The sequence below is a fragment of the Chiroxiphia lanceolata genome, chromosome 15 (assembly GCF_009829145.1).
Source record: "Chiroxiphia lanceolata isolate bChiLan1 chromosome 15, bChiLan1.pri, whole genome shotgun sequence".
Classification (NCBI taxonomy): Eukaryota; Metazoa; Chordata; class Aves; order Passeriformes; family Pipridae; genus Chiroxiphia; species Chiroxiphia lanceolata.
The window spans coordinates 18,075,973-18,101,393 of record NC_045651.1 but is presented as its reverse complement, the minus strand read 5'-3'; the positions used below and the strand labels follow the sequence as shown (position 1 = coordinate 18,101,393).

The following is a 25,421-nucleotide window of genomic DNA, read 5'->3' as shown; positions in this document are numbered from 1 at the left end:
CTTCCAGGAGGGTGACTCCAGGCTCCTGTCCATCTCCTGAACACTCTTCCCCTCCCACCAGGGCACATCACTATGCTCAGAACTGATTTTTATTGCTGATATGGCCATGAGCCTTCCAGGAGCTGAGTTCTGTCTAGAAGCAGCTACAGTCGATGCTTCACCTTCCCAGGACTGTGACCCTCACCAGGACAACTGCAAGGTGTTGGATCCACCCCTTCGAGGCAGGAGAGCAGCAGGGGAGCTGAGCTCTGCTGAGCACCCCAAAGGACCTGCCTGGTCCAGAGCACGTGAAGGAGAAGCTGCAGGATTTCTCCTCCTTCATTCCTCTCTCCTGAAACCATTGTGTATTGCCCTGGACAGCTGCCGGTTTTCCTCTCTATTAGTCCTCAAGGAGCTCCAGAGGGGAAGCTGTGATTCACTTTTTCAGTTGTACTTTTACTGGAAACTTGAGAACATACATTGTCATCCTTCCCATCTTCCAGCAGCGTGTCTGCACTGCTCACAGCTCAGGGACCCCGACACAACCTCCAGAAGCTGGGGGAGGTGGGAAGAACATCAACTACGGGAGGTTCCAGGGACTTCTGGGGCTACACGTCCAGCAAATTCATTACTGGGCTTTCTCCCACAGAAACTTCCAGAGAAACACCATCTCTGTACAGGGAGCAGGAATGAATAGAGAATCTTCATACTCCAGTTCTCCAAGCAGACTCAGCAGTGGCACAAACACCAAATTGAGAGGAAAGAAACTGCTTCCAGGATTTAAGGCAAAGTAGATCCCATGCTACCTTGGCTTGGGATTCAACAGCTGGGAAGATGATGCTGGAACAGCTGCCTGATTTATCATCAGGGCAGCCTGAACCATTCCACCAAATCCTCATCAGCACCATCACCCCCTTTCCCACAGCCCAGGTGCTGTCCAGCTTCACTAAGCCCACTTGAACTCCTGGTCTCACATTTCAGAGCCACTAACCACGACCTGAATGCCCAGCCCTGATTCCAAGAATGCCCAGGTAATTCCTCACACCTTACATCAGTGCCCACATAAATGTCAGTTATATAAATCGACTCCTTTTGTAAGCTGAGGAGGATTTTCAATCACTCCATTGCAGGCCAGGAAGGTGACTGTGCTGCTTCACCTGTCACAGCCCCACTGCCCAGACACAGCCCTGCACGTGTCCGGGCAAAGCAGGACCTAAAAAAAGCCAAGGACAAAACACCCCTTAACTTCAGATAGGTCAGGGGTCTGGCCAAGAATGCTGAGAGAAAATGGGGGGTGTGAAGAAGAAGGGAGAAACCCCCCCCCTCAAGAGATTTAAGCCATTGATAAAGGACAAAGAGATTTTAAAAAAAAAAAATTAAAAAAAAAAAAAAAAAAGAAATATCTGTTAGTCCAGCTTGAGAGCAGGGGCAGCTTCTCTGATACAAACACTGACTGGAGGCTGCAGGGGCACAGGAGAGCCAGAGACCCCAACACCCAGGAAAAGCTGCAACATCCCCTTCCCAGCAGTTTTCCCTGTGTGGGCATGGGGCCAGCTCCTCCAGGAAAGCTGCAGCACAAGCCTTCACCCTCCCACAGCTGGCAGAGGACAAAAGGTTCAGAAGAAGCTGTCGGGCTCGCCCTGGCCCTGTGGCACAGACGGGCAGGTCTGGGCAGTGCTGCCAAGGGCTTCCCAGCAGCCTGTGTCAGCAGGAACAGCGATGCCACGAGGTCTCCCGCCCCACAGCCAAGGTCCTTTGGGTGCTCAGCCCTCTGTTCTCAAAAAATACAGCTCCAACCCAATTTTGTGGCCTGGTCTGACTGGCAGAGCCACAGGGAGGAGCACTCAGGGTGCTGTTCCCCATGACAGTGGTTGGATGTCACATGTTCACATTTGATCAGAAGCTCTCAGTTTTTCTCCTTCCGGACTGACTGGAGGAGCAGATCCTGCCATGCAGCTGGATAAGAGAGAAACCACCAAACCCAGCATGACATTCCCAATGGCAGACAGTGCTGAAGTTCACATCACACAGAAATCCCACTCACTTCAGTGGTTCCCTCCCACGCACGGGGCAGAGCGATTGCCTGCACTCCATGGGAAAGTACCACACTCCAGTTGTTATTCTACCCATGGGCACTCCTCTGGCTATTTATGTGTTTCCCACCAGTGTATCCAAATGTTCTATTAAAGCATCTCATCCCATCAAATTCAATGGCTCTCTGCATCCACAACACCTCCAAAACCCAAAGGGGCCACGTCGGTCTTGGGACACCCCATCAGACCACCCAGGAACTCCCCGTTCTTGTTTTCCCCCCATTCTGACTTTCCTACTGAACTTTCTAATCAAAGGGCATTTACTGACCAGAGGGTGAAAACAAAACCCATCTTGTTCTCTATGTCAGTAACATAAAATGTCAAGGGTTGATGAAGAAAGGGCATGGGATGGCTGGGAGGCACCAGGGGGGCACCAGGGGGCTGGATGCCCTGCCCAGCTCCCTGCCCTCCCTCTGCACACACACCTGACTGGAGGGATCCTGCTTTGGTAAAACAGAGTTAACACTAAATTTCACATCTCTTCGCTAAAGACATACATCAAACAAGCTTGTTATTGCAAATCTATTTCAGACAAACACACTTATTTAAAAACAATCTCCCTGTGTTGGTTCGCAAACTGGATTTTGTTGAAGGCAGCGCAGAGAGATGATTGTGCTTGGAGAGCATCCTCTGCCCAAGGGAGAAGACACTAATCCACACCCTGCTCTCTCCTGGAGCTCAGGCTCAGAGGAGGGTCCAGGGCTGGAAATGCACAGCTGTGACAAACAGCAGCAGCTGGACAGGCACACAGACCAACAAACCCAGTGAAAGCCCTGTCAGTGCCCCAGGACACAGATCCCTGGGCAGGACTGGGTCACCCCACACCCCAGGAGGCAGGACCTGGAGCAGGGATCCTCTCACACTGAGGAGGGAGCACCAGATGTGCTTCCAGCAGTGAGTAACGCCTGGGCAGAGTCATCTGGATCCAACAGGTCACTTGGGAAACAGGAGAGAGATCCAAGAGCCGTGTCACTGTGCACTCACTTTGGGCCAAACTAAAAATAGCCCCAATAATGCATCACTGGAGCTGCTGTCCTCACTGCAGGAAAACAAATGACTCAGTTTTTCCTGCCAAGAGGAATGCCACTCTCATGGGCACCTCTGGGCACAGCCAAGGTGTGTTCCGCCCTCGGAGAAGCCACCAACCCGACCCAACAGTGTGATCTCCAAGAGGAGCCACCCCGTGCTGAACAGCTCCTCACCATCACCAGCTCCTGTCTGCTCCTGCCTCGCAGACTCTGGGCAGTCATTTTTGCCCGTGAGATACAAAACCCTTTCAAATCTGCATCTTCATTAGGAAGACTTCAAGACCTGGCAGCTGTTCCAAATGGAAAGCAAAACCACTGTCCTTCCTTGGCTGTGGGAAATTCCACCTGTGTGAAGGGTTTGCTTGCTTTTCTTGTTTTCTTTCTTTCCCAGTGCTGAAGCCACATCATCCCAACCCCGTGGGCTGTGCTTCAGCCAGGCAGCCTGGACACCCCTGCTGAGGAAGCACGAGGAACCACAGAGGCTTTGCTCCATTTATGGCAGCGCTGCCTCCCCACTGCCCAGTCAGAACCACAGGGTTTTCCAAGAAAACTATAAACAGCAAATGATAGCTCTTTACAGCAGGAAATGCCTCTTTAATCTGGAGTGGAAAACTATATCCACTTATTTAAACCTATTACAGATAACATTAGCCATTCATGAACCTTATAAGGAGCCCTCATTTTGCTTGGATGATTTGTGATTAACATTTAGCTACAGAATTAATTCCAGTGGAAAGCAAAAAAAACCCCAAAAACCCAAAACCAAAAAAGAAACAAACAAAAAAAACCCCAGCCAAACTCAAGTCTTCATTTTGCCTCTAAATACTCTAAAAAGTGAATTTGGCCAGACCATCAAATGTGTATTCATTGAACAGATGTTTAGGAAAATGACAGGTGGATGTTAATGAAGGGGGAGGGTTTGTCCAAAGGAGATTTCAATCCCATTGCTACTCTTGCTTGAGTTGATACAACCTCCCTTGGGTTGAAAGACTCAACCCAGGTCACAGCCTGCACAAGTCTTGCAAGGCACAAATGACAATCCACACGTATAAATGAACAGAACCCATTTTTTGTATCAGTGGGCCACTCAAAATAATTTTGTTTTACTGTTTTTGAAAACACAGGACAATTACCCAGACCATGGGGATGCTCCAAGAACTGAGCCTGAGGGCACATCTGCTCCAGGACAAGCACAAGCCTTCAGCAAAGCTGACCCAGGAGCACATCCCAGCAAACCAACCTGTTCACAGAGAGCAGCAGCTGGTCCACACACGCTTTGATCTTGTTCTGTGCTTCCAGGTGTGTCATGTTCTCCGTGTTCTCTCCATTAATTGCCAGAATAACATCTCCTGGGCACAGGTCTGCCATGGCTGCTTTACTGCCAGGGTTAATCTGGGCAGGGAAAAATAAAAGGGTTACTTAAAAGAATTCCAGGTTTAAAAAACAAACAAACAAACAAACACAAAAAAACCAACGCCCAAAAAAGTCCATTTTCTTAGAATAAGCTGCAGGTAAAAGGAATAGTTATTTCTGGAGAATATGTGTTTTGCCTACACTGAGGTTGGATGTCAGAGCTCTCAGGTCTGCCTCAGTTCTCCAAGGATCATCCTCTACAACAACACTCCATGGAATAAGAGACTGCAGTCAGTGTGTGACCAGATCCTCCCCTCACATTTGTCTCTTGCTCGAAATAATGGAATACCCTCTTTCCAGGGAGATGCTTCACACTCCTTTGGCTTGCAGACCTTACATGGTGCTGCAAGAATCAACCCCTAAAGAGCACAAGGAACTCCTCTCTGGGTGACCACAAACAGAGGGCGAGTGCTGGCACTGTAACTGCTGCCTGGGACAGGCCATGCTGGGCATCAGCTTTTCCTGACTGTCACCCAAATGACTCGTCTCCTTCCAGCCCTGCATGGACCCCATCCCTGGAGGAATTCAACAGAAGTGGCTCCTGGGGACATGGTTTAGTGGCAGCCTTGGCAGTGCTGGGGCAACTGTTAGACTTGAAGATCTTTTAGATCCTTTCCAACTAAACAATTCCATGATTCTATTCTATAAATATCACACAGCTTGTTAAGCCTCCACAATTCTTTCCTTCTGGTTTTGTGGGAGTGCCAGAACCTTACAAAACTCATAACTTCTTTCCTGAGGAACTAATGACAGGTCCAGGTACCGTTTGTGGTCAGCCATGAGACCAACCCTGTAGCCCACAAAAGAGGTGCCTGAGAAATTACCGTTTCATTTACATCATCCTAAATGTGGTTTTAATTTTTATAATGATATAAAAGGATGCAAGGCGTGGTCAGTACAGGTAAAGGTGTTGGTTTAAACTCTTAATAGCTGCATGTTTGCCCTCTAATTTCCTCTTCAGACATTCTGAGCATCTGCTAAGCAACAACCACGTGGTTTATCAAGTGAGAAAGCACAGTGAGCCTGACTTTTGGTTATTCATGTCTCACTGCACTAAAGCAAGACGGGGCTTTGCTTCTGCTTACTCTTGATTCACACAGGTATAATCCCCTGTCTCAGGAGGTGGGTCTCTGCCCCAGTACACCTGCTGGAGAGATCCAGCACTGCTCTACCCACCATCTGCCCCTGGGCACGGCTCACAAGGGTGCAGGATGGCACCCAGACACCAACATACTGGGTATGGTTTTTCAGGCAGTTTGAGACCAAGTGGGGCCACCTGTTCCCCAGTGCCCATGGTCCCCAGTCACCACAGGCCATCACTAAACAGGTATTTTAGAAAGGAGGCATGCACAGGTCCTGGCTTTCACCTTGATTTCATAGAACCCTGGAATGGTTTGGGTTGGAAGGAACCTGAAAGTTCACTCAGTTCCAACCTCCAACCCCCTTCCATGGGTGAGGACACCTCACACCAGACAGAGCTGCCCCAAGCCCCACCCAACCTGGCCCTGAACACTTCCAGGGGGGATTTGTTCTATTTCCATGGGGCGTTCAAAGAGGATTTAGTCTCAACCCAACAGCCCTTGTGGATCCCCCTGGGGCTGCCTGTTGGACAGAGGCTGGTGAGCAGCAGGCAGCCCCTGGCATGACACAACCTGACCTGCTGCACTGCCCCCTGACACAACCTGACCTCTGCACTGCCCCCTGACACAACCTGACCTCTGCACTGCCCCCTGACACAACCTGACCTCTGCACTGCCCCCTGACACAACCTGACCTCTGCACTGCCCCCTGACACAACCTGACCTCTGCACTGCCCCCTGACACAACCTGACCTGCTGCACTGCCCCCTGACACAACCTGACCTGCTGCACTGCCCCCTGACACAACCTGACCTCTGCACTGCTCCCTGACACAACCTGACCTCTGCACTGCCCCCTGACACAACCTGACCTCTGCACTGCTCCCTGACACAACCTGACCTGCTGCACTGCCCCCTGACACAACCTGACCTCTGCACTGCTCCCTGACACAACCTGACCTCTGCACTGCCCCCTGACACAACCTGACCTCTTCACTGCCCCCTGACACAACCTGACCTCTGCACTGCTCCCTGACACAACCTGACCTCTGCACTGCCCCCTGACACAACCTGACCTCTGCACTGCCCCCTGACAGACACAACCTGACCTGCTGCACTGCTCCCTGCGTGACCATGGCCACCACCATCACCACCGAAACACCAGCCTGGAGGTGTTTGAGAAGCACTTTTGACATTTAAATAGAACTGGCAGCCCGAATTACAGCTTTTGTTGCATTGTCAGAGTAAATCAACATTTGCCATTTGCTCTTCAATAGTTTTGGCCGGGCTGTTTGGCTCCAGCAAACCTGCCAGGTCAACCCCTCACAGGCTGCCCGTGACTCAGCTCAGAGCAAACAACAGGAGGGGTTTTTCAGCTCCACACACAGTAGCTGTAGAGTTTTGACACAGGACATTTCAGCCCAGGACAGGATTATTTTTCCCCTGGTACGTTAGGTTTTCTGGAGCCATGTAAGACCACATCCATTCACAGGGCATCAAGGTCCTTCTATAGCCACAGGAGCTGCCAGACCCGCCAGAAAGTCAACCAGAAGCTCCATCAGCACCTCCAAGAAAGCATCTCCATGTCCTTGCCTGCTGTTATCTGCTCCCCTCAGTGGCCACCCCACAGCCCTGGCAGCCAGCAGGCTTTTAGACTAACAGACCTTCAGCCTGACCCAGGACAGCTGTATTTTGTTCTTGTCCATTCAGTGCTGTCTAAGTGTCTGATGGATTTGCCCCTGCACTGATCTTAACCAGATTGTAGCTCCCTTGGAGAATAAGCTGTTCATAAATGGGACTCCTAGCTTTTTCCTATTTTTAGATTCTGGTTTATTTCAAATTATTTTGGCAGTATTTGCATATTAGCATTTTATGCTTGCTGTGGAGATGACTGAGGGCTTGAAACAGAGCTGCACTCCCAAGAATTCATCAGTTTGAGATACAGCATCAGTGTCTCAACAGCGTGGGAGTCATTACTGTAATGTCTGTCAGGTCCAAAGTTTATATTTTAGTGACTGATGTTTACAATACTTCAGACCAAGTTCACCTAACTCACAGCTGTGCACAGCCATTGACACCAAACATGCCACAGAAAGCCTGATGAGGCTGGTTTGGGGTCAGTGCTGAGCCCAAATCCTTCTACCTGCTTTGGACTTGGGTCAGTGCTGGCCTTGGCAGTGCTGGATTAACAGCTGGACTCGATGGTTTTAGAAATCTTTTCCCACCTAAACATTCTGTGATTCTATGCCATTAGAGCCTGGCAGTGCACAGAGGTTTTGGGATGGAGCTTGTACCAGAGCCACTCACTTGAGACTCTCCAGAGGGGCCTCAGGTCTGCCCTGAGCTGTAACCTCAGCGTGTGTGACACCAACAAAACACAGATGAGTTTGAGAGTAACTGGATACGTTGTGAGGCTGAAAACACTGACAGAAAACCTGCACTGAGCCACTGCAACCTCATGCTCCTGAAAGGGGCCTCCAGAGGAGCTGAGGCTCAAGAATAGGAGAGGATAAAGAAAAACCATGATAAGATTTTATTTGAAGTTCTCCATCTGTGCCAACAGCAAGCCATTTCACAAATCAAGGCTGGATGAACATAGACCAAGATCAGAGTGATGGGTACGTAACTCAGGGTGGTGTGAGTGATCTCCCCACCACAGGCAACACCAAGTGCCCTAAAGCCAAGCCCCAGCTCACACACCAGGGCCTCACACAGGCTCTGTGTGTGCCATGCCCCATCTTGCCCAGCCTGGGTGCCTGCCAGGATTTGGGCTGCTTCTCTGCTTGTCTCCAGTGAAGGGCTCAGGCAGGGCAATTACACAGCAGCCCAGTGCCTCCCACCCTGCTGACCCCCAGGGCAGCAGTCCCAGGCAGGGGTTGGTGTTTCAGAGCCAGAGCAAGGTGCTGGTGTGGAATTCCACGGGGGGACAGGGTGCTCTCAGCCCCTGGGCTGCAGCAGCTCACAGGGTCTTGGTCCCTCTCTGAGGCCACGTAGCTCTCCAGGAGCTCTGCTCGTGCCGTGGGACAGCAACCTCAATACCCCTTCAGAGCAGTCAAGTGCATGCACTGAGAGCCAAAACCACAGCAAACGCCACGGGTTTAAAGAAACGTAAATATTTTTATTGTAATTCCCCTACAGGGTTTTCTTTTTCGACCAGGCAAGAACCCTGCCTCCTCTGGAAGCTCTGAGCTCCCAAGGACAACCTCATGCAGCAACAAAACAGCACTGAGCTGGTTATTGCTGCCCTGCACTCAAAGGTATCTTCCCAACAACATAAATCCAAAGCCAACTGATGGAGACTTTCGGTGAAGTTTCCCAAGATAGTCGTGCCAATCCCAAAAAGCATATTATTCTCCCTAATACCATCAGGACAAGTCTCATTTGTGACATCTTTATGTCCCCCACATAGCACTGTGCTTCAAAAAATACCAGAGGTCCAATATTGGTTTCTATCTCAGTGCTTTCTATTATTCCAGTAGGAAAAAGAGAATTTTAAAGAAAGAACCCCTTCTCTCACTGTCCTCTGCCTCCTCAGTCACCACGGGAGGTTTGGTGACAGTGCTGGAAGCATCATCCCCACACCCAGCATGACTTTTGCCAAGTCATCAAACAGGGAACTCTCTCCATAATTACAAGTGACTTTTTAAAATAAGTTTTTCCAGTTATTTTCTCCACCACCTTTCCCAAGATTTCCACCCACCTCTCTGCCCCTCTCCAGGGAGGCCAGCCTTCAGCAGCCCCCTCCCCAGCCCAGTGGATATTCTGATGCTATGGGACAGACTGGGAGAAGCCCAAGGCCAGCAGCAGCTCTCTTATCTGGCCACTGGAGACTCGTTAGGATTTACTCAGTGCTGGCATCTGACAGCAGGCCAGTAAATAAAGCACATTAAGGAACTGCCTCGTGCTTAACCCACGCTGGCTGGTGTTGGAGCCGTGCAGTCTAATTTAGTCAGCAAGATTATTCACACCCAGAGCAGTTTTCTCTTGAAACACAGTTAGTGTTCTGCCATCTGCCCTGGAGCCTGACCACACAAGGGTGCCAGGGCTGGGAGAGCACTCAGAGCAGGGCAAAGTCCCTGTGCCTGGTGCCTGCATCCCCTGCCCATGCAGGGGTGGACCCCTGCCCACCACAGGGATGGCTCCACTCTGCTCAAGCCATCTTTAGAATCGGGCCAACACCACAAGCTGAAACAATCAATGCTTTAGGGAAAGGTTAATTTGTCTTATTAACTTAATCCCTCTTTATTTTTACTCTGTTCCCCAGAAATCTGCCTCTGAGGTCACCTGTGCCAGGACACAAGGACAAGGGATGCAGCTCCTCACTGCCTGCACAGCCCCAGCACAGCCACGGGAAAGATTAACTCAGTCTTTATTGTCCCAGCAGTTTTCACTCAAATCAACAAAAGGTGTCTATTCTGGCCCCTCACACCACTCACACTTAGATAAAGGCAGCAGCTTTCTGTCAGCCACATCTTCACTTTTAGTAAGAAGTGCTCCTCTAATGCATCCTATCAGTGAAGGAATCCAATCCTATCATGACCCTCTTCCCAGGATTTAATGGGTTAAAAGGTGCAATCCCAAACAAGCCTCCACAGACCACACCACCCTTCCCTTAAATCAATGGTAGTTTGTTGCAGGCAAGGCTGGGGGAATTTTCTGTTCTGCAAGTGTGATCAAAAGGGTCTGATTAAAGTCTTCAAGAGGCTTTCAAGATAGTGTGACAAATTTTCAGCTTTTAAACAAAGCCAGCCTGTTCGTGCTACAGAGCAGGAGATGATCTTACATAGCTACATCTTTTAAAACAGGAAGAACCAAGAGTCAAATGACTAACTAATGAGGATAAATTCCCCAAATCCTTAAACATTCTTTCCAGGGATTCTCTTCAGCTTTTCAAAGCCTCCTCCTTTGAACTCACATATATTCTGTGCCAATCCATTTGCATTTTTCTAGTTGTTTATATAAAGTCTGATGCACCAAGGCATTATTTAGGTGTGCTCACAGCCCAGTAAATGAAGAACACTGTTTATGCAGTGTGGATTCATTTAACTATTAAAGAAAACAAGAAGCTTAAAACACAAAAGGGAAAGAAGCGGAGTACAAGTGTTACAAAAGGCAAGACACTTGAAAATCCTTTTGAATCCAAGTACTGATGGATCCAAATCCAAATTTAGAAACAGATCCATAGTGTAGATCCTAACCCAGCTCAGAGCTGAGGTCTCTACACAAAGAAAGGCTGAGAATCAATGAAACTGGATATGGGTTTTACAGCAAACAGCCACTAACTCAAGTGCAAACCTCAAAACGTGGATTGAGAAAGACAAGGAAGGGACCCACAAGGATCAGCTGGTGTATTTTATCAACAACTGGTTTTCTCAGCCCCAGGGCACACACACAGTCCAGCAGCACTCAGAGCACAGGCAGCAGCACCTCACAGCCTCCCACAGCCACCGGGAGCCCCTCACCCCTTCCTCCAAGGACGAGTTAGAGATGCTGCTTCACTGCCCAGAATGGCCCCTCTTCACCCACACAGCTGCTGCTGCACTTAAATCTGCTTTAGGTTCACTCTGCTGTGTCAGGGAGCAAGGCCAGGGCGGGCCAGCCTGCCCTGGGGACACTGGTGAGGTGTGGGTGTCCTTGGAGCATCACATCCCACAGGCAAACCGGGTTCAGCAGCACCAGAGAAAGTGTTTATGGCCATAATTGCTTCACCTCCCTCAGAGCTTTAGGGCTCAGCTCCCCAGTGATGCCTCCCCCTCCAACATCCCCCAGCAAGCACCAGGGCTTCCCGAGCCCTCCTCAGGAGCAAACCTGGGTGCTGCACAGAAGACATGGGGGGGCTGCTTGGAGCTTCCCTTCCAAACCAGCAGCCTCTGGGCCAGGAAGGCAGCTGGTGTTTTCTGTTCCAGCAGAAGGGAAGTGGCCACGGGGCCATCTCCAAACAGAAGAAAATTCTCCAACATAAAAAGTTGAATTCAGTTGGTGAGCAAACCTGAAACTTCATTTTCCCTGCACAGGCAGGTGTTAATCACAGCCCACAGGGTCTCTCAAGTGTTCTGTGGCTGGTGGTGAACAACAGCACTGAGAGCAGCATCCTGCAAACCTCCCAGGGACCATCTCCTCTGGGTGCCCTTTATCCACCGCTCCTGGAGTCAACTGTTCAAGACAGCTTCTCTTTTAGCACTGCCCATATCTGATAATTAAGAATAATGACTTGAAATAATCTCTAATCTGGTGTGTTTTGCTTTCTGAAGCTCACCCTGTAAAATGTCATTGGCACATAATCTGCTATCAGTCCACACAACAGTAAAACCACTTAAGGCTTAATGGGTGTGAATGGGAGCTGCTCGGGTTGACAGGAAGGATCGAGTGTGGCACAGGCTGTGAGGCGTCTTTATGGTGCTTGGAAAATTCATTTCTCCACGGGGAGAAAGTGGGGTTTATTTTGGGTCTCTGCGGGATGTTGAAGTTCCTCAAATGCCACAATGTGGCACAACATCTTTGCAATTGCTCAAATAACACAGTGAAACCCGGGTTTGCTCGAAGTTCTGTGTAAATTCTGAAGCAGAAGCCAAACACAGCCTTATCTACCAGGGCTTGGGGTGAGTGGGGTGGCAGGGGCTGTGTACAAACCCCCTGCAGGAACAAGCCCTGGGGAGATATGGGGTTTGCTCTGCACACATCTGGCACCAACAACAAATCAAGCAGAATGTTTTTTCTGTGAACATGTTTGTTTTAACCTTTTCTTATCAACACTGCCAGAGCTTGAGAGATCTACTGTTTTCCTTCACACTCCAGCACCTGTGGTCACAGATGACTAAAAAAATAAAAACATTCTCAATAGGTGTTTGGGTATCTAAGAACCATGAGTCAATTTGTTTTGAGAGCTTGGAAATCAGACAAATTCAGTTAGAAATATTATATTTAAGAGGACTCGTGCCTTCTAGGATTTCCTGTGACTCTTGTAGACTTGTGATATGCATTTTGCCCCCGAGCTACCAAAAATGAAATTAAATTGCATTGATCTGCATTAATTCCACACAATCCATAATGCCATATTTGTGTTAAAATTAAAGGACTGATCTAACCCCAGCAGGACCAGGGTTATAGCTATCTGTTCTGTTATACAGCAACAAAAAGTTTGGGAAGAAAAGAATAATTGCACATATTTCCCCCTGTATGCTTCCTACACTAACAGAGCCTTTCTAGTAAGCTTCTGTCTAACTTTATTCTCCTTCACCCACTTTATCAAGTGGGATTAACTGCACACTTTTACAAAGTAACTCTGAATACCTGTCCCAACAGGCAATCTTTCAATCTTCAAGGAGAACTGACATCACCATCCCTTAAAAGCAAACCAAAAAGAAAGGGGAGGAAAAAGAAAAGAAACCCAAACCCACAAACCCCCAAACCCCAACCCAAAATACCCAGTGCCACTGAGCCCATTCTGCTTTGTCCAGCCTGGCAGTGTTTTGAGGGTGTGCTGGGTTTATTTTGCTGCCTTGCCCCAAGGTCAGACCTCGCCTGAATGGATTTACATGAATCATTCTTTCCGCCTGCTTTCCCACTCAGGATTATCAGTGTGCTTGATTACAGGAATTAGCATTAGGGTTTCATTCCAGCATATTCCACCATTACTGTCTCCTGAACCAGCACCAGCATTTATCCTTCTCTTTCACTTATTAAAAAAAAGCCTCGGTGACAGAAGCACTTCAGCAGCAAATATACTTGTGACATATTTGTTAGTTCTTATCTGTAGCTCAGATTAACTGCTCTGTACCAGCACAGCTTCACACGTAACCACCCAGACCTCTCGCCCCAGGGCTCACATGGACGGGGAGAACCACGAAAATCCACAAGCAAAATATTTCCTTCCACTTAAAAAAATCATCCTGCTCGAAATGCTGGAACAAACATGACTGTGCAGCCAGCTGAGGGACAGCTTTCATCACTCAGCCCACACAGGCAGCACACCCACCAAAGGTGGGGGCCTGGGTTTGCGATTCATCAACACAGAGCTGCTGGGAGATCTGAACAGAGTGCATAATTTCCATTTAATAAACTATCAAATACATAAAAATTACATGGGGAACCAGGAAAAACCTTGTGGAAATCAAAGGGAAAAGCCCTGTTCCCTTTGCTGGTGTCTCTGGTCCTTGCCTTCTCCACCAACATATGTGGAGTTCCTGTAGAAACCAAACCTGCACCCCCAGCCCTGGGTCTGGGCAGCCCTTGGTGCTCTGCCATCCCCTCTCACACCAGAACAAACCTCACAGGACACCCCAGAAATTATCACCCCGAGTGGGCTCTCTCTGCATTCAAACAGGATCACAGCAACAGACTCGGGCATTTGCTGGCTGCCCTGACAGAGTCAACAAAACCACTTTTACTGGAATTCCTTCCTCAGCAGAATTCCTTCTTGAGTATCCTAACCTTTAACAGGACACGTCTCTGCTCAAATGCAAAAGCTGCTTAAGTTTAAAAGTCAACCTTAACTCAAACAATACCTGGATAATGGATTGCAGACCAATTATTTCTCTCCCTTCTTGTGTTACAGTTCCAAGAAACTGAAAATTGCATTTTTGCTGCTCCACTGGAGACCAGTGGGCAAACTGATGTTGAGGCCAGCAGATAAAGGAAAAACTGCATTAAAATCTCATTTAAAAAACACTGGAATTGGCCCATTTGTCAATTATCTGTTTAGCCAAGTAGTTTAACCATGATTCCAAAGGCAGCAAGTGCGTGGATTAGCACTGGCAGAGGTGGGCAGGTGACGACATCGACTGCTCCAGAGCTGGACAAGTGAGTTCAAGTGATTAAACACACTCAGCTCCTCCAGTTACGCTAATGACTGATTAGCTTTTAATCCAGGCAAAGGGGAGATCAGCTGTGATCCCACACAGAACCACAGCACTCACTGATGTGGTTACCAGCACAGGACTGAGAACAGCTGAGAGAGTTACTCTGTTCCTAAGCCATGGCTGCTGGTCAAAGGGAATGTTGTCCTTACCTGGAGTAAGAGCTGCAGGGAACCCCCTTTCCCAAAGGGCCAACATAGCACCCAGCTGTTGACCTGCTCAGCCAAGGGAAAGCAGCTGTTGGCTGCCAGAAATTTAATTAAGTCTTAAAACCACTTTCTATCAAGTCATTAAGGCCAACTCTAATCAGATCTCCTGGATCATTCCCTACTTCTATAAGTATCCTTAGGAGGAGTAACCATCAATCCTGTGATGTACTACACCTGGTGTTAGCTTACTGTAACAGGGAGGATAAAACAAGCTGAGTTTCCCCCCCCCAGCATAGCCTGGGGCTACAATTCCCTTCCCAGCACTGACAACACACCAGCATCACCCTGCAGGGCTGTGTACCCCCAAAACCAGCCCAGCAAACTTCATCCCTCCTTATCTGGGTCCTCCTAGAAATACAAGAAGAAACAGGGGATGAAAGGGGAGCTATAGCACACCTAACTTTTCATGTGACCACATGAGAGAGGTGCCCTAAGCACACCCTGCTGGATTTGCATTTATCTTTAACAATGAAGAACTCAACAACCCAACTGGAGCCCTGGCTCCTTGGGGGCAGAGCTCTGCACCAGCTGCTCCCAGTCACTGGAGCAATCAGGTCTTTACCCCTTGTCACTTAAGACTGATCAAACCACAGAGGGAAGGGACCTGTTTTCAAGAAAGAGATCACTGCTTGATATCACAAGCACATTTTAAACAGCTGCAAGGGATGGACTGAACCCCATCAGCTGCAGCTGCACAGACACAGCCACCCCCAGGGGTAAGGGCCAAAACAAACCCTTGTGAGAGAGGCAAGTCCTACCCCAAAGCAGGATTTGGTGATTGTCATGTTCTGTGCTGCCAAATCCATATTTTCTCAAGTTTCTCTCTTGACAATACTGTCCCAAGCCACTTTTGTGGTCCACTCTCAGCTGTCCCTCCTGCCCTGTGCCCAGTGCCTCTCCCTGCCTGGCACTGCTGTGCCTCTCGCTCAGCTCAGCCTGGCAGCTCCTTTCACACCAACTGCATCACTGTTTCCCCCTCTAGAAGTGACACTTCGGCTTCAGGTCCCACAAATGCCCCATTAAAGAAACTCTGCCTGCACTTAACCTGGAGCTGTAACACTTGGCCAGGCTTTGCAGAGGAAGCTGCACCTTCCATGCCCCCCAGCAGAGCATCCCTGCTGGGCCAGCAACACATCCCTGCACTGCTACAGCAGGGGAGAGGGCTGGAGCCAAATGGTTTCCTGCAGAAGCTCAGCAAAGAGTAGAGAAAACCAACATAACAATGACCAAAACATTTTTTTTCCCACAACCCCTACATAGACAAATTTGTGTTTTCTAAGCAAGCAGCCAGCCTCCAGCACCCAGAGCTGGCTGTGGGTGGCTCTGGATGCCTCAAATCCCAAACTGCAACCCGATTTCCCAACACCACCAGTCCAGGGAGGATGTTTGCAAAGCTGTACAGTCCAAACACCTCATGGCACACTGATCCTCAGCCCCCCTTGGGCCCAGCAGTGGGGTGCAGACCCACATCCCTCAGGCAGCCCAGCACACCCAGAGCTTGTCAGCATCTTGGGCTCACAGCTGGATGGGGCACTCCCAGAGTGTGGTCCTGCCTCCTGGCAGAATTTCTGCCTTTCCAAAGATGTTTGTAATTTCATGGCATTTTAGTATAAAACAAATAAAATAGAAAGTAAAGAAGAAAGGCACTTTGAAGGGAGCAGAAGTCAGCCAAAAGCCTCCACAATTAGCAAGAGGCTCCTTCCCTCCTGCAGTGAGCCAGCCTGAGCAGGGGCTGGGGCTTTCCCATTCCCACAGACAGGGAGCCCCCAGCCCCCTTGCTGGGTTTCAAAACAGAAAAAACAGATTTCCTGGGCAACTACAGAAAGAAAGGGAAAATGGCACCACACCAGCCACGATCAGTCCTCTGCACAGTAGCAGGGTTGCAGAGACCCACCACCAAGCAAAGCCCTGGCTCCCTGGGGAGCCCTCCAACAGCCCCTTCCTGCATCCCCAATGCCTGGAGCTGCAGCAGAAGCTAGTTTTTCCCCAGTTCTAACATTTTGGGTATTATTTGCAAAGCAAGTGAGCTCTTTTCTTGTGGTAAGAGACTAGAGCCTAAGCAGAATACCCTACACCTATATTTACATCCCAGCAAGTTGTTTATCACCCTCCAGGAGCAGCTGTTGGAGTTCAGCAACATCAGAGCATCACCTCGCTCTTCAGCGGGAGCAGAATTAAAAAAGGATCCAATTTAAAAGGCTGACACATGGAATAACACCCTACAACTTCTTTTAATACAGCTCCCTGTGAACCATGGCAAGATTGGCCTGATGAGAATCAACCTCCTCACACCTCCCAGGTTTGCTGAATCAAACAAGGAATTTGGCAAGCCACCTGTCTAGGCAGAAGCAGATTTCGTTTTTTCTTGTTTAATATTAAACCAATTTTTTTTTCAAAGTAACAGGAAAAGAGGCTCACTCCACTAAGCTGAGATGTTCATTTTCCCAACAGGGACATTTTTACAGTTGCCGAGAGGTGGTTTGTGACACATCCCATGTTACCAGCGGAGAAAGAGAACTTGCCATGTCCAGGCTGAGCCCCAAACACCAAGTGCCCCCCGCCCGGCACAGACCCCCAGCTCTGAGCAGCCTCCTGCCCACCCCGGCAGCACAGCCAGCCCCGCCAGCCGCTGCTCCCTGCGCTGCCCTGCCCTTCCCTTCCCTCTCCATCCATCTCCTCCTGTTCCTCCTCCAAAACAGCCCTCGCTGGAGCACTTGGAAAGGGACAGTCCAAAGCAAAACCAGAGGCAGAGCTGTGCAACAGGCGCGTTTTAACTCAAATACAGACTAAATCTCTTTAAAACACGCTCTCTTCCATAATTATTTCTTTGAAACTCAGGGTACATGTTTTCTCTGTCACAGCTTTGGCAGACGAAGGAGACGACGGCAAACAGCTTGTGTGCGTTACACCAATATTTTTAAGTTATAGCTCCTTTCAAAGCCTTTCAATACACTCAGTGTTTGTTCCAGCACTTCAGCAGCAGCTGCCCAGGGGAGCTCGGCAATCCTGCACAGCCCGACACGCCGGGAAGGCAGAGCAGCCTGGGGCACCCAGCCCTTTCCCGGGGCAGCCCCACGGCGCTGGAAAGCCCAGTGCCCGCAGGAACATGCCCAGCTCAGACACGGCACCTCATCCATCACACAGCCCATCGCACCACCTCGCCGGGCTCCTTCCCGCACGGGGGACGGTTTGTTTTCACATATATCTACACACAAAGCCTTTTTCAAGCTAGCTGCGGAGTCTCAGCAAAGAAGTTTCCAGAATACATCTTTGTGAGGTTAAACACAAGTGTGAGTACACTTACACAGTAATTACTACCAGCCCACAGGGACCCCAGAACACTGCAGCCTGCGCGGAGAAACTTCTTGCTGACTTAACTCATGCCTTCCTTACAAACCCCAGCAGCCTGTGAACTCAGTCCAGGGCGTGAATCCAAACCCTCTGAACACTAAAAACTTTGAAAGCGGATCTTTATGAATTAACAACCAAAAAAAAAAATAGAGAACGCTGTAACACCGGGAAAAGCGGCTGAAACGGCCCTGAGTTTTGAGGAGAGTGTATCTGGATGTACACAGACTAACACGAAGTCAAAAAGAGCCCGAGCGCTGATAGCCGGTGGCCGACCCCGGGTACCAGCCGCCGCATCCCCGCCGCCCATCACCTGCGGCCGGTGCCCTCCCCGCTCCGCCGCCCCTCCGAGCTCACCCTGGAGATGGTCAGCGGGGCGCTGAAATCTTTGCCGCCCACCAAGCGGAACCCCCACGGCGAAGGGCCGCGCAGGACCACCGAGTGGGACATCGCGGCGGGCGCTCCCTGCCCGCGGGCGGCTCCGGCTCCACTCGCGGTCCCGCCGCAGCTCCGAGCGCCGGGACAGCCCGGACCCGCCTCCCCAGCTCGGCCCGGACCCGCCTCCCCAGCTCGGCCCGCCCGCAGGGCGTGTCGGGGAGGCGGGACCGACCCCTCCCGGCCGGCGTCGGGGGGGAGCTTTAGCGAGATTTACCCCTGAAAACTTTTACAAGTGGGGTTCTACTTGTAGACTACTCACAGGAGTAAAGTTCTAGTACTTCACTAGGGAATGTATATACTTTATTTGATGTGGTCAAAGCCCCCCTTACTGCACTTTCATCCTCTGGAGTGGAAAGAAAATGATGTAATAGGTCAGTAACCGTGTAGTCGTGACTGTTTTATTCATCACAATAAGTCTTTTGAAGGAGAAAAAAGTTCAAGAAAATAATCAGATTTCATGTAAAGCCATTTGGGAATTCTTCCTGGTTATTGCTTGGGCAAAAGATAAACCTCCAAGAAAATGATCTGGGCTGGGAGGGACCTTAAAGCTCATCTAGTTCCAAAGGCCCTGCCATGGGCAGGGACACCTTCCACTAGCCCAGGTTGCTCCAAGCCCCGTCCAACCTGGCCTCGGACACTTTCAGGGATCCAGGGGCAGCCACAGCTTCTCTGGGCAACCTGTGCCAGGGCCTCCCCACCCTCACAGGGAAGGATTCCTTCCCAATATCCTGCCCTCTGTCAGTGGGAAGCCATTCCCCCTTGTCCTGTCCCTCCAGGCCCTTGTCCCAAGTCCTTCTCCAGCTCTCTTGGAGCCCATTTGGCACTGGAAGGGGCTCTGAGGTCTCCCTGGAGCCTTCTCTTTTCCAGGCTGAACAACTCCAGCTCTCTCAGTCTGTCAGAGCAGAGGTGCTCCAGCCCTCAGAGCATTGCAGCCCAACATCCCTGTGTCCTTGCAGGGGTCTCTGGGCAGCACCCAGCACAGCAGAGCATCCCTGTGACTGCTGGAGCACCACGGAGATGTCCACGCTGCCAGAGGCTGTATAAAGGGATGGCTTGCAGGCACAGAGGAGGTGGGATGGGTGGCCAGCACAGCTGCTCAACATGGCCCCCAGAAGCTGAGAAGAAATCTCAAAATGCCTGTAAAATCTCCCTCTCTTCCTGAAAAGGGCTGGACCGGAATATCTCACTTCAAAAAAGGGACCTAACAAAGGGTTCATTGTTTGGAAAGTCCAGTTTCATTGAGCACCTTCCCACTGCCCATTTTCTGTGGGTTTGATTTACGTGCCATTTGCCGCAGAGTCTCTTTGTTCATGACCCGGGAAGGTTTGTGTGACCATCTCACTGCTGTGCCCGTGTTACTGGGCTTTGCTCTGGGACAGGGGGGGAACTGTAACTTTTAAACATGCTCCTGAGCCCTCCTGCAGCTTTGGGATTTAGCACCATGAATCCAGCGCTGTGCTGCAAACCTGAAACACAACGTACTTTGTTTGCTTTGCGAGGAAGGTGCCTGCAGAGAGGTCCAGCTGCAGCCGGCACCAGCAGAGCTTTCCACTACTCTTTGTTCCTCGCAGGCATGTGCCTCCACCAAGAGAGGCTGCACAGGCTGACTTTTGTCTGGGTGATGAATCATACCTCCTCATTCCTGTGTGATATCACCCAGCCTGCTGCAGCCTGGGAGTAGGCTGGTCTGAGGTTTCCTTGCTTGTGCTAGAAAATCCACCCAGCCAAACAGCGAAATTCCTCTCACAGAGAGCTGGAGGATTGGTTGCTGTCCCACTTCTCCTGCTCTCACTGTTTGGTGACAAAGAGAATTCCCTCAAGGACCGAGTTCCAGATGTGCACAAACACGGTGTGTCAGCACCGGCATCTCCTTCCTCTCAGGAGGGAAAAGAAAAAATCCTTTCTATGAAAGACACTGAGCTTGCTGGAAAATAGGAAGAATAAACCCAGAGATATGGAAAAAAAAAGAAGAGAAAAAATGAAACCTGCAGTTCTGTGGAGTCAAACATTTCCCACTGGCATTCAGTGGGGGCCGTTCCCCAGGTGCGTTGTGAGCTGCACCATGCTGGGAGGGGCAGCTCTGCTGGGCAGCAAAGCATCAGGGGATCAAAGTAATTCACTGGCAGAGGCAACAGATGATCAAAACACAGAAATGCCCTCTATTAAAGTACTCCTTTCAAAAGCAGACAGGAAACTGCTGGCTCCGAGGCACTTTCTCTTCAAGGCTTTTTGAATGCTCAGCCCTGATCACCCCTCATGGAACTGACAGCTCATCAAAAACTTAACCCAATAAAACACAATTAGCCAAACTGGTAAAAATTGGTAGGTATGCTTATTCCAAATGAGACTGTATTCCAAAATGCATTACACTGAGTGAAGTGGAGGCAGTTTTACTCTGAATAAAACTGTCTCCAGTTGAATTGCTACTGATAGAAAGTGTCAGAGCAGCCCTCAGGTTTCAGAACTGTGTCAGGAATTAATGTTGCACCCCTCTACCATAGATGTTTTCTCCCAGGATGCAGGGAATGAGAACATTATCCAAAGAGCCCCGCAGTTCACAGATGCCTCATGTTCTCTCAGCTGCTCACAGACCTTTTCACACTAAAGCCAACACAGCTCTGCAGCCTGCAGAGGATCCAATGAGCTCCCACTTCAGCCAACCAAAGTGGGCTCAGAAATTTCTGGTTTTGTCTTTGAATCATAGAATGACAGAATGGCTTGAGTTGGGAGGGACCTCAAAGATCAAGCCATTCCAACTGCCTGCCACGGCCAGGGACACCCTCCACTAGACCAGGTTACTCAGTGAGAATTTTTAAATTCTAAACTAATTGGATTTCTACTTTTGGCTGAGAAATCAACAGGACCAACAGCAGATGAGCTGAACCTTGCTGGGGGAGCTGAAATACAATATCACGTGCTCATTCTTCACCCGAGTGCTGAAACCCTGCAGCAAGCTCTAACAGAGACCACACATTATTCAAAGAGAGGTCAAACATGTTCATGAATTCAATCTCATCACTCCATTCACTTTATCTTTCCCCTCCCTGATATTTTCCTTGATGTTTGTTTCCAGTATTTTTCCACCCTAAAGCCTTATCACCCCTTTGTTTCTTTTTTCAATATTCCATCCTGGCTCTCCTTTGCCACCAGTGACACTCTGGGTTTCCTTCCTTTGTTATCAGAGACCGACTGGGTAAACTACAGATATTCAGCTTTGTGTCCCATTTTGAGTGAGCATTCAGGTTTTCCATCTGCCCCCTTCCCAATGTCTAGCAGAGGTCTGTGCTTATCTGGGAGTCCTGATAATGACCCTCCAATGCTATTTTTGAACATTTGTCCATATGAGAGTGTTTTAAAGCATCGTTGTGGCTTGATAGTTCTTCTCCAGGTCAGGAGATTTTCTTACTCTACAAATTGTCTTCTTCTGGACATGGCTGTTTCTGCTTAGAGCCATTTCAGGAGGCTGAAGTCATCCATCCCTGGAAGTGTCCAAGGCCAGGTTGGACAGGGCATGGAGCAACCTGGGCTAGTGGAAGGTGTCCCTGCCCGTGGCAGGGGGTGGGACTGGATGTTCTTTAAGGTCCTTTCCAACCCAAACCATCCTGTGGTTCTATGATTTAAAGCAGCTTCAAGCATCAATCTAGCTGTTAGCCTGTGTCTTGGCCTTCCCAACAGCCACACTCCTGTTAAAATTGTGTGTCAGATTCAGTGGCTCATGGTTTGTGTTTGGAAATCCTTTGTTGTGAATGCTCATTTGCAGGTTCTAGTGCTGGTTGCTTCTCTTCATATTTGTGATTGCAATCAGCCCCTGGAGGTGATGCTGATCACATGAATGCAAAATCCTTGTGGCAGTAAAGACTCCAAGCAATGCTTCATGGCATTTGTGCCGTTTGTCCTCTCAGAGTAGTTTTCCTTTCTTACATCAATCAGTAACCCTTGACTTTTTCATGTTCATTTTCATTTCCATTTCCATTGTCCTTTCTGGTGCCTTCCTATCCTGATGGGATTCACGTGCAACAGATTCTTAACAGTTCCTGTTTGTACCTTTACTCAATAGTTAAAAGATAAAAAATATCCAAAAACCCAACATCCTGTGAAAACAGTTAAATTTGAAGCTTATTATTTGGATTAAGTCCAAGCAAATCTCAACCCTATGGCAGCTTTAGCTGCAGGTTTCCAAAGGATTACTTAATTTATAAGCTTTGCAGGATCTCTCAGATCTGAGTTATTATTTTGGCTTTTGAAAGTTCCTTGGCGGACGCCCAAGTGTTGGGAACTGTCACTCTGAATTCTGTTTAATTCATTTGTTTGTCTAAATCATTTCTGAGAAGTTTATCTCATAGATCTAAGCATCCCACAGAGAAAAATCCAGCTGTGATAGAAATCATTAGGATAATGAAAGAAATCTTGTTGGTCCAGTAGAATTTCTTCTCTGTAATCACCTTCAGGTGGAGCAGCCAGCTGCCTCCCAAGGCTTTGGAGCTTTAAGGGATTGCTATGGAGAAAAACTGAAAGAGGGTAGGTCTAGTTTAGGTATTAGGAAGAAATTCTTTACTATAAGGGTGGGGAGGCCCTGGCACAGGTTGCCCAGAGAAGCTGTGGCTGCCCCTGGATCCCTGGAAGTGTCCAAGGCCAGGTTGTACAGGGCTTGGAGCAACCTGGGATTGTGGAAGGTGTCCCTGCCCATGACAGGGGGGGTGGAATGAGATGAGCTTTGAGGTCCCTTCCAACCCATAATGTTTTGTGAGTCCATGAAAACTGTGTGCAAGAGGCTGCACTGTGCGTGGTCAGATCCATCTCTGATTCCCCTGAACACTGGGCAGCAGGAGCAGATTCACAGAAAGGACAAAGGCAAATCCTTTGGCTTTGTAAGATGAGTTCAGAGGGTAAACCACAGCAGGGCCTGACACAAAATGCAGTTTATTGTTCTGTTCTGGCAAATAATCACGAGACAATTTTTACACGTAATTCTGAGTCTTGCTCCTCTGGGTACCAGTCATCTCCCAGAAATTCGTACACTAAGCAGCAAGGATGAGTCTGTACCTCCCAAACGCTGCAGACTAAACAGAAGATAAGAGCCTGTGGATGGATTTCCCAAGGGGAACACCGGACAGCAATGACACAGCGTGGTCGGCTCACGCCAGAGCTCAGCAGCAGCCTGTCCTTGATAACAGGCAGCTCTGCAGAAGGCTGTGGACAAGGACAAGGCTCATGTCAGGGCTCATGGAAAGGTCACAACATGTTCAAAACATTACAAACAGACCACTTTTTTTTTAAATATATTCCTTTCTTCCTATCAGTTTTGGTGGAAAATGAGCTGGTTCCCTGTTCACCCTGTTCTTGGTTCCACTTTCCATCTCAGGAGTCAGAGCAAACAGATGCTTGTTGGGTCAGGTCTGACCTTACTCATGGCCTTAATCCCTGGACTGAGACTAACCCAATGGCAGGCCTGGGCAGCACAAAGCAGCACAGAGCAGGCAGGTGGGGACTGTCCCTCCGCCCTGCCGCTCACTGCTGCTGCCCCAGAGCACATCCCTGGCCTTTCCATCTCACCTGGGCAGCTGCAGGCCTGGAATACCTGGACCAGATGCAGGGAGCTGGTCTGTCTACTTTGGGAGCACATGACCCCCTCCCCAGGGGTTCAGCTGCTGCTGACAACGAGGGCAGGATTAACCCTGGCTCTTTCCCTGTGAGAGCTGTAACCTTTCCGTGGCACTGTGACCGATGAGCAGCAGTTGAGAAAATAAAAAGCAATATTGGCATGATATTGTAAGCAGAAGATGAGATTACAAGCGATCTGCTTTTTCTGTAAGGCTAATTGTTCCCATTATGGGATTAAACTGATTGATTTCCCGTCAGAAACGGTGCCTGGAAGAACAAAGTCGAAACCTGTGGTCAAGTGTGAGTCACTTCACTGAGCAGCTAAACACTGAGATTTTTGTTGGCTTTTTTCTTGTGAAATCATGACAGATGGCAGCTGTTGGTCTATTCTGCAAATAAATTTGGCACATTTTTAGTATCGTTATTTCACACAGTAGAGTCCAAGTGATTGTACCTATCCAGCAGAGGAGGTCCCCAGCCTTTCTTGGGGATTTCAGTATTTATCACCCTCCCTCTTGACCCTGTTTATAGCGATGCTTCCTTTTTTGGGTGTTGTACAGCTCCAGAATGCAGACAACTGGAGAAAATTAAGCTGAATGTTCCCAATTTATGCAGGTCAAGGAAAGTTTGCCTTTTATCGTTCGGAGATAAGTACAACAAACTAACTCTTTTTGAAAGGCTGAGCTCCACACACGCCTGCTTTCAGACTCAGTGATCACAGAGGTTCCTATAGGTGGGTTTCACAGGAGCTTTCCCTTCATTTTTTGGTTACTGTACAGAAACAAATAACCTAAGCCTTCCTCTCACTACCAGGGCTTGCAGGCCAGAATTATGACGCTTTGGTGTCCAAATCCTGCCATTTCTGGGAGTTAAACTCATGGGCAACACATGAGACCAAAAGCAGGCAAATAACATGCAAATATAATTTTAAACATTACCCTAACAATTCAAGGTTGGTCTTCTGAATTACTATGTCTCTTGTCTTAGTTGTCTCTTAATATTCCCAAAGTTTGCACTTGTGCACCCGGATTACACAAATGTAACAGCACAGATTCCAACCCTGATTATGGGCAGTGACTTTACTGAGTAGGCAAAAAAATCAATGTAATTGCCAATATTTGTATTCTAACATATAAGCAGGAATTCATAAATGCTTGCAGGAATGTAACATATCAACCTCCTTAAACAGCCGTATCCTGTTTCTTTTGTTTCCCATTCTGCCTTTGCAGTGACTGTTGCTACAACACCATCCATCACTGCTCCTTTCATCTGTCAGGCCCTCCAGTCGCCTGCCCGCTCTCTGTACCTGCCCCGTCAGGTCTGAGCTGTCTGCATTTCTCCCATGTTTCAGGGTGTAGGTTCCCCTGCTGTGGAGCTGG

General features: G+C 49.0%; 1 protein-coding gene across 1 annotated transcript in view; it reads right to left on the bottom strand.

The window, feature by feature from the left end:
- The window catches only part of PDLIM4 (PDZ and LIM domain 4), a 44,192-nt gene extending 25,636 nt beyond the window's left edge, over positions 1–18,556 (bottom strand). The window contains exons 1-2 of the mRNA XM_032703385.1: positions 18,361–18,556; positions 4,341–4,492 (exon numbers count right to left, since the gene is read on the bottom strand). Of these exons, the coding sequence (XP_032559276.1) occupies positions 4,341–4,492; positions 18,361–18,453 (245 nt within the window). The 5' untranslated portion in view covers positions 18,454–18,556. The remainder of the gene's footprint in view (positions 1–4,340; positions 4,493–18,360) is intronic.
- Positions 18,557–25,421: the final 6,865 nt, after the last annotated feature.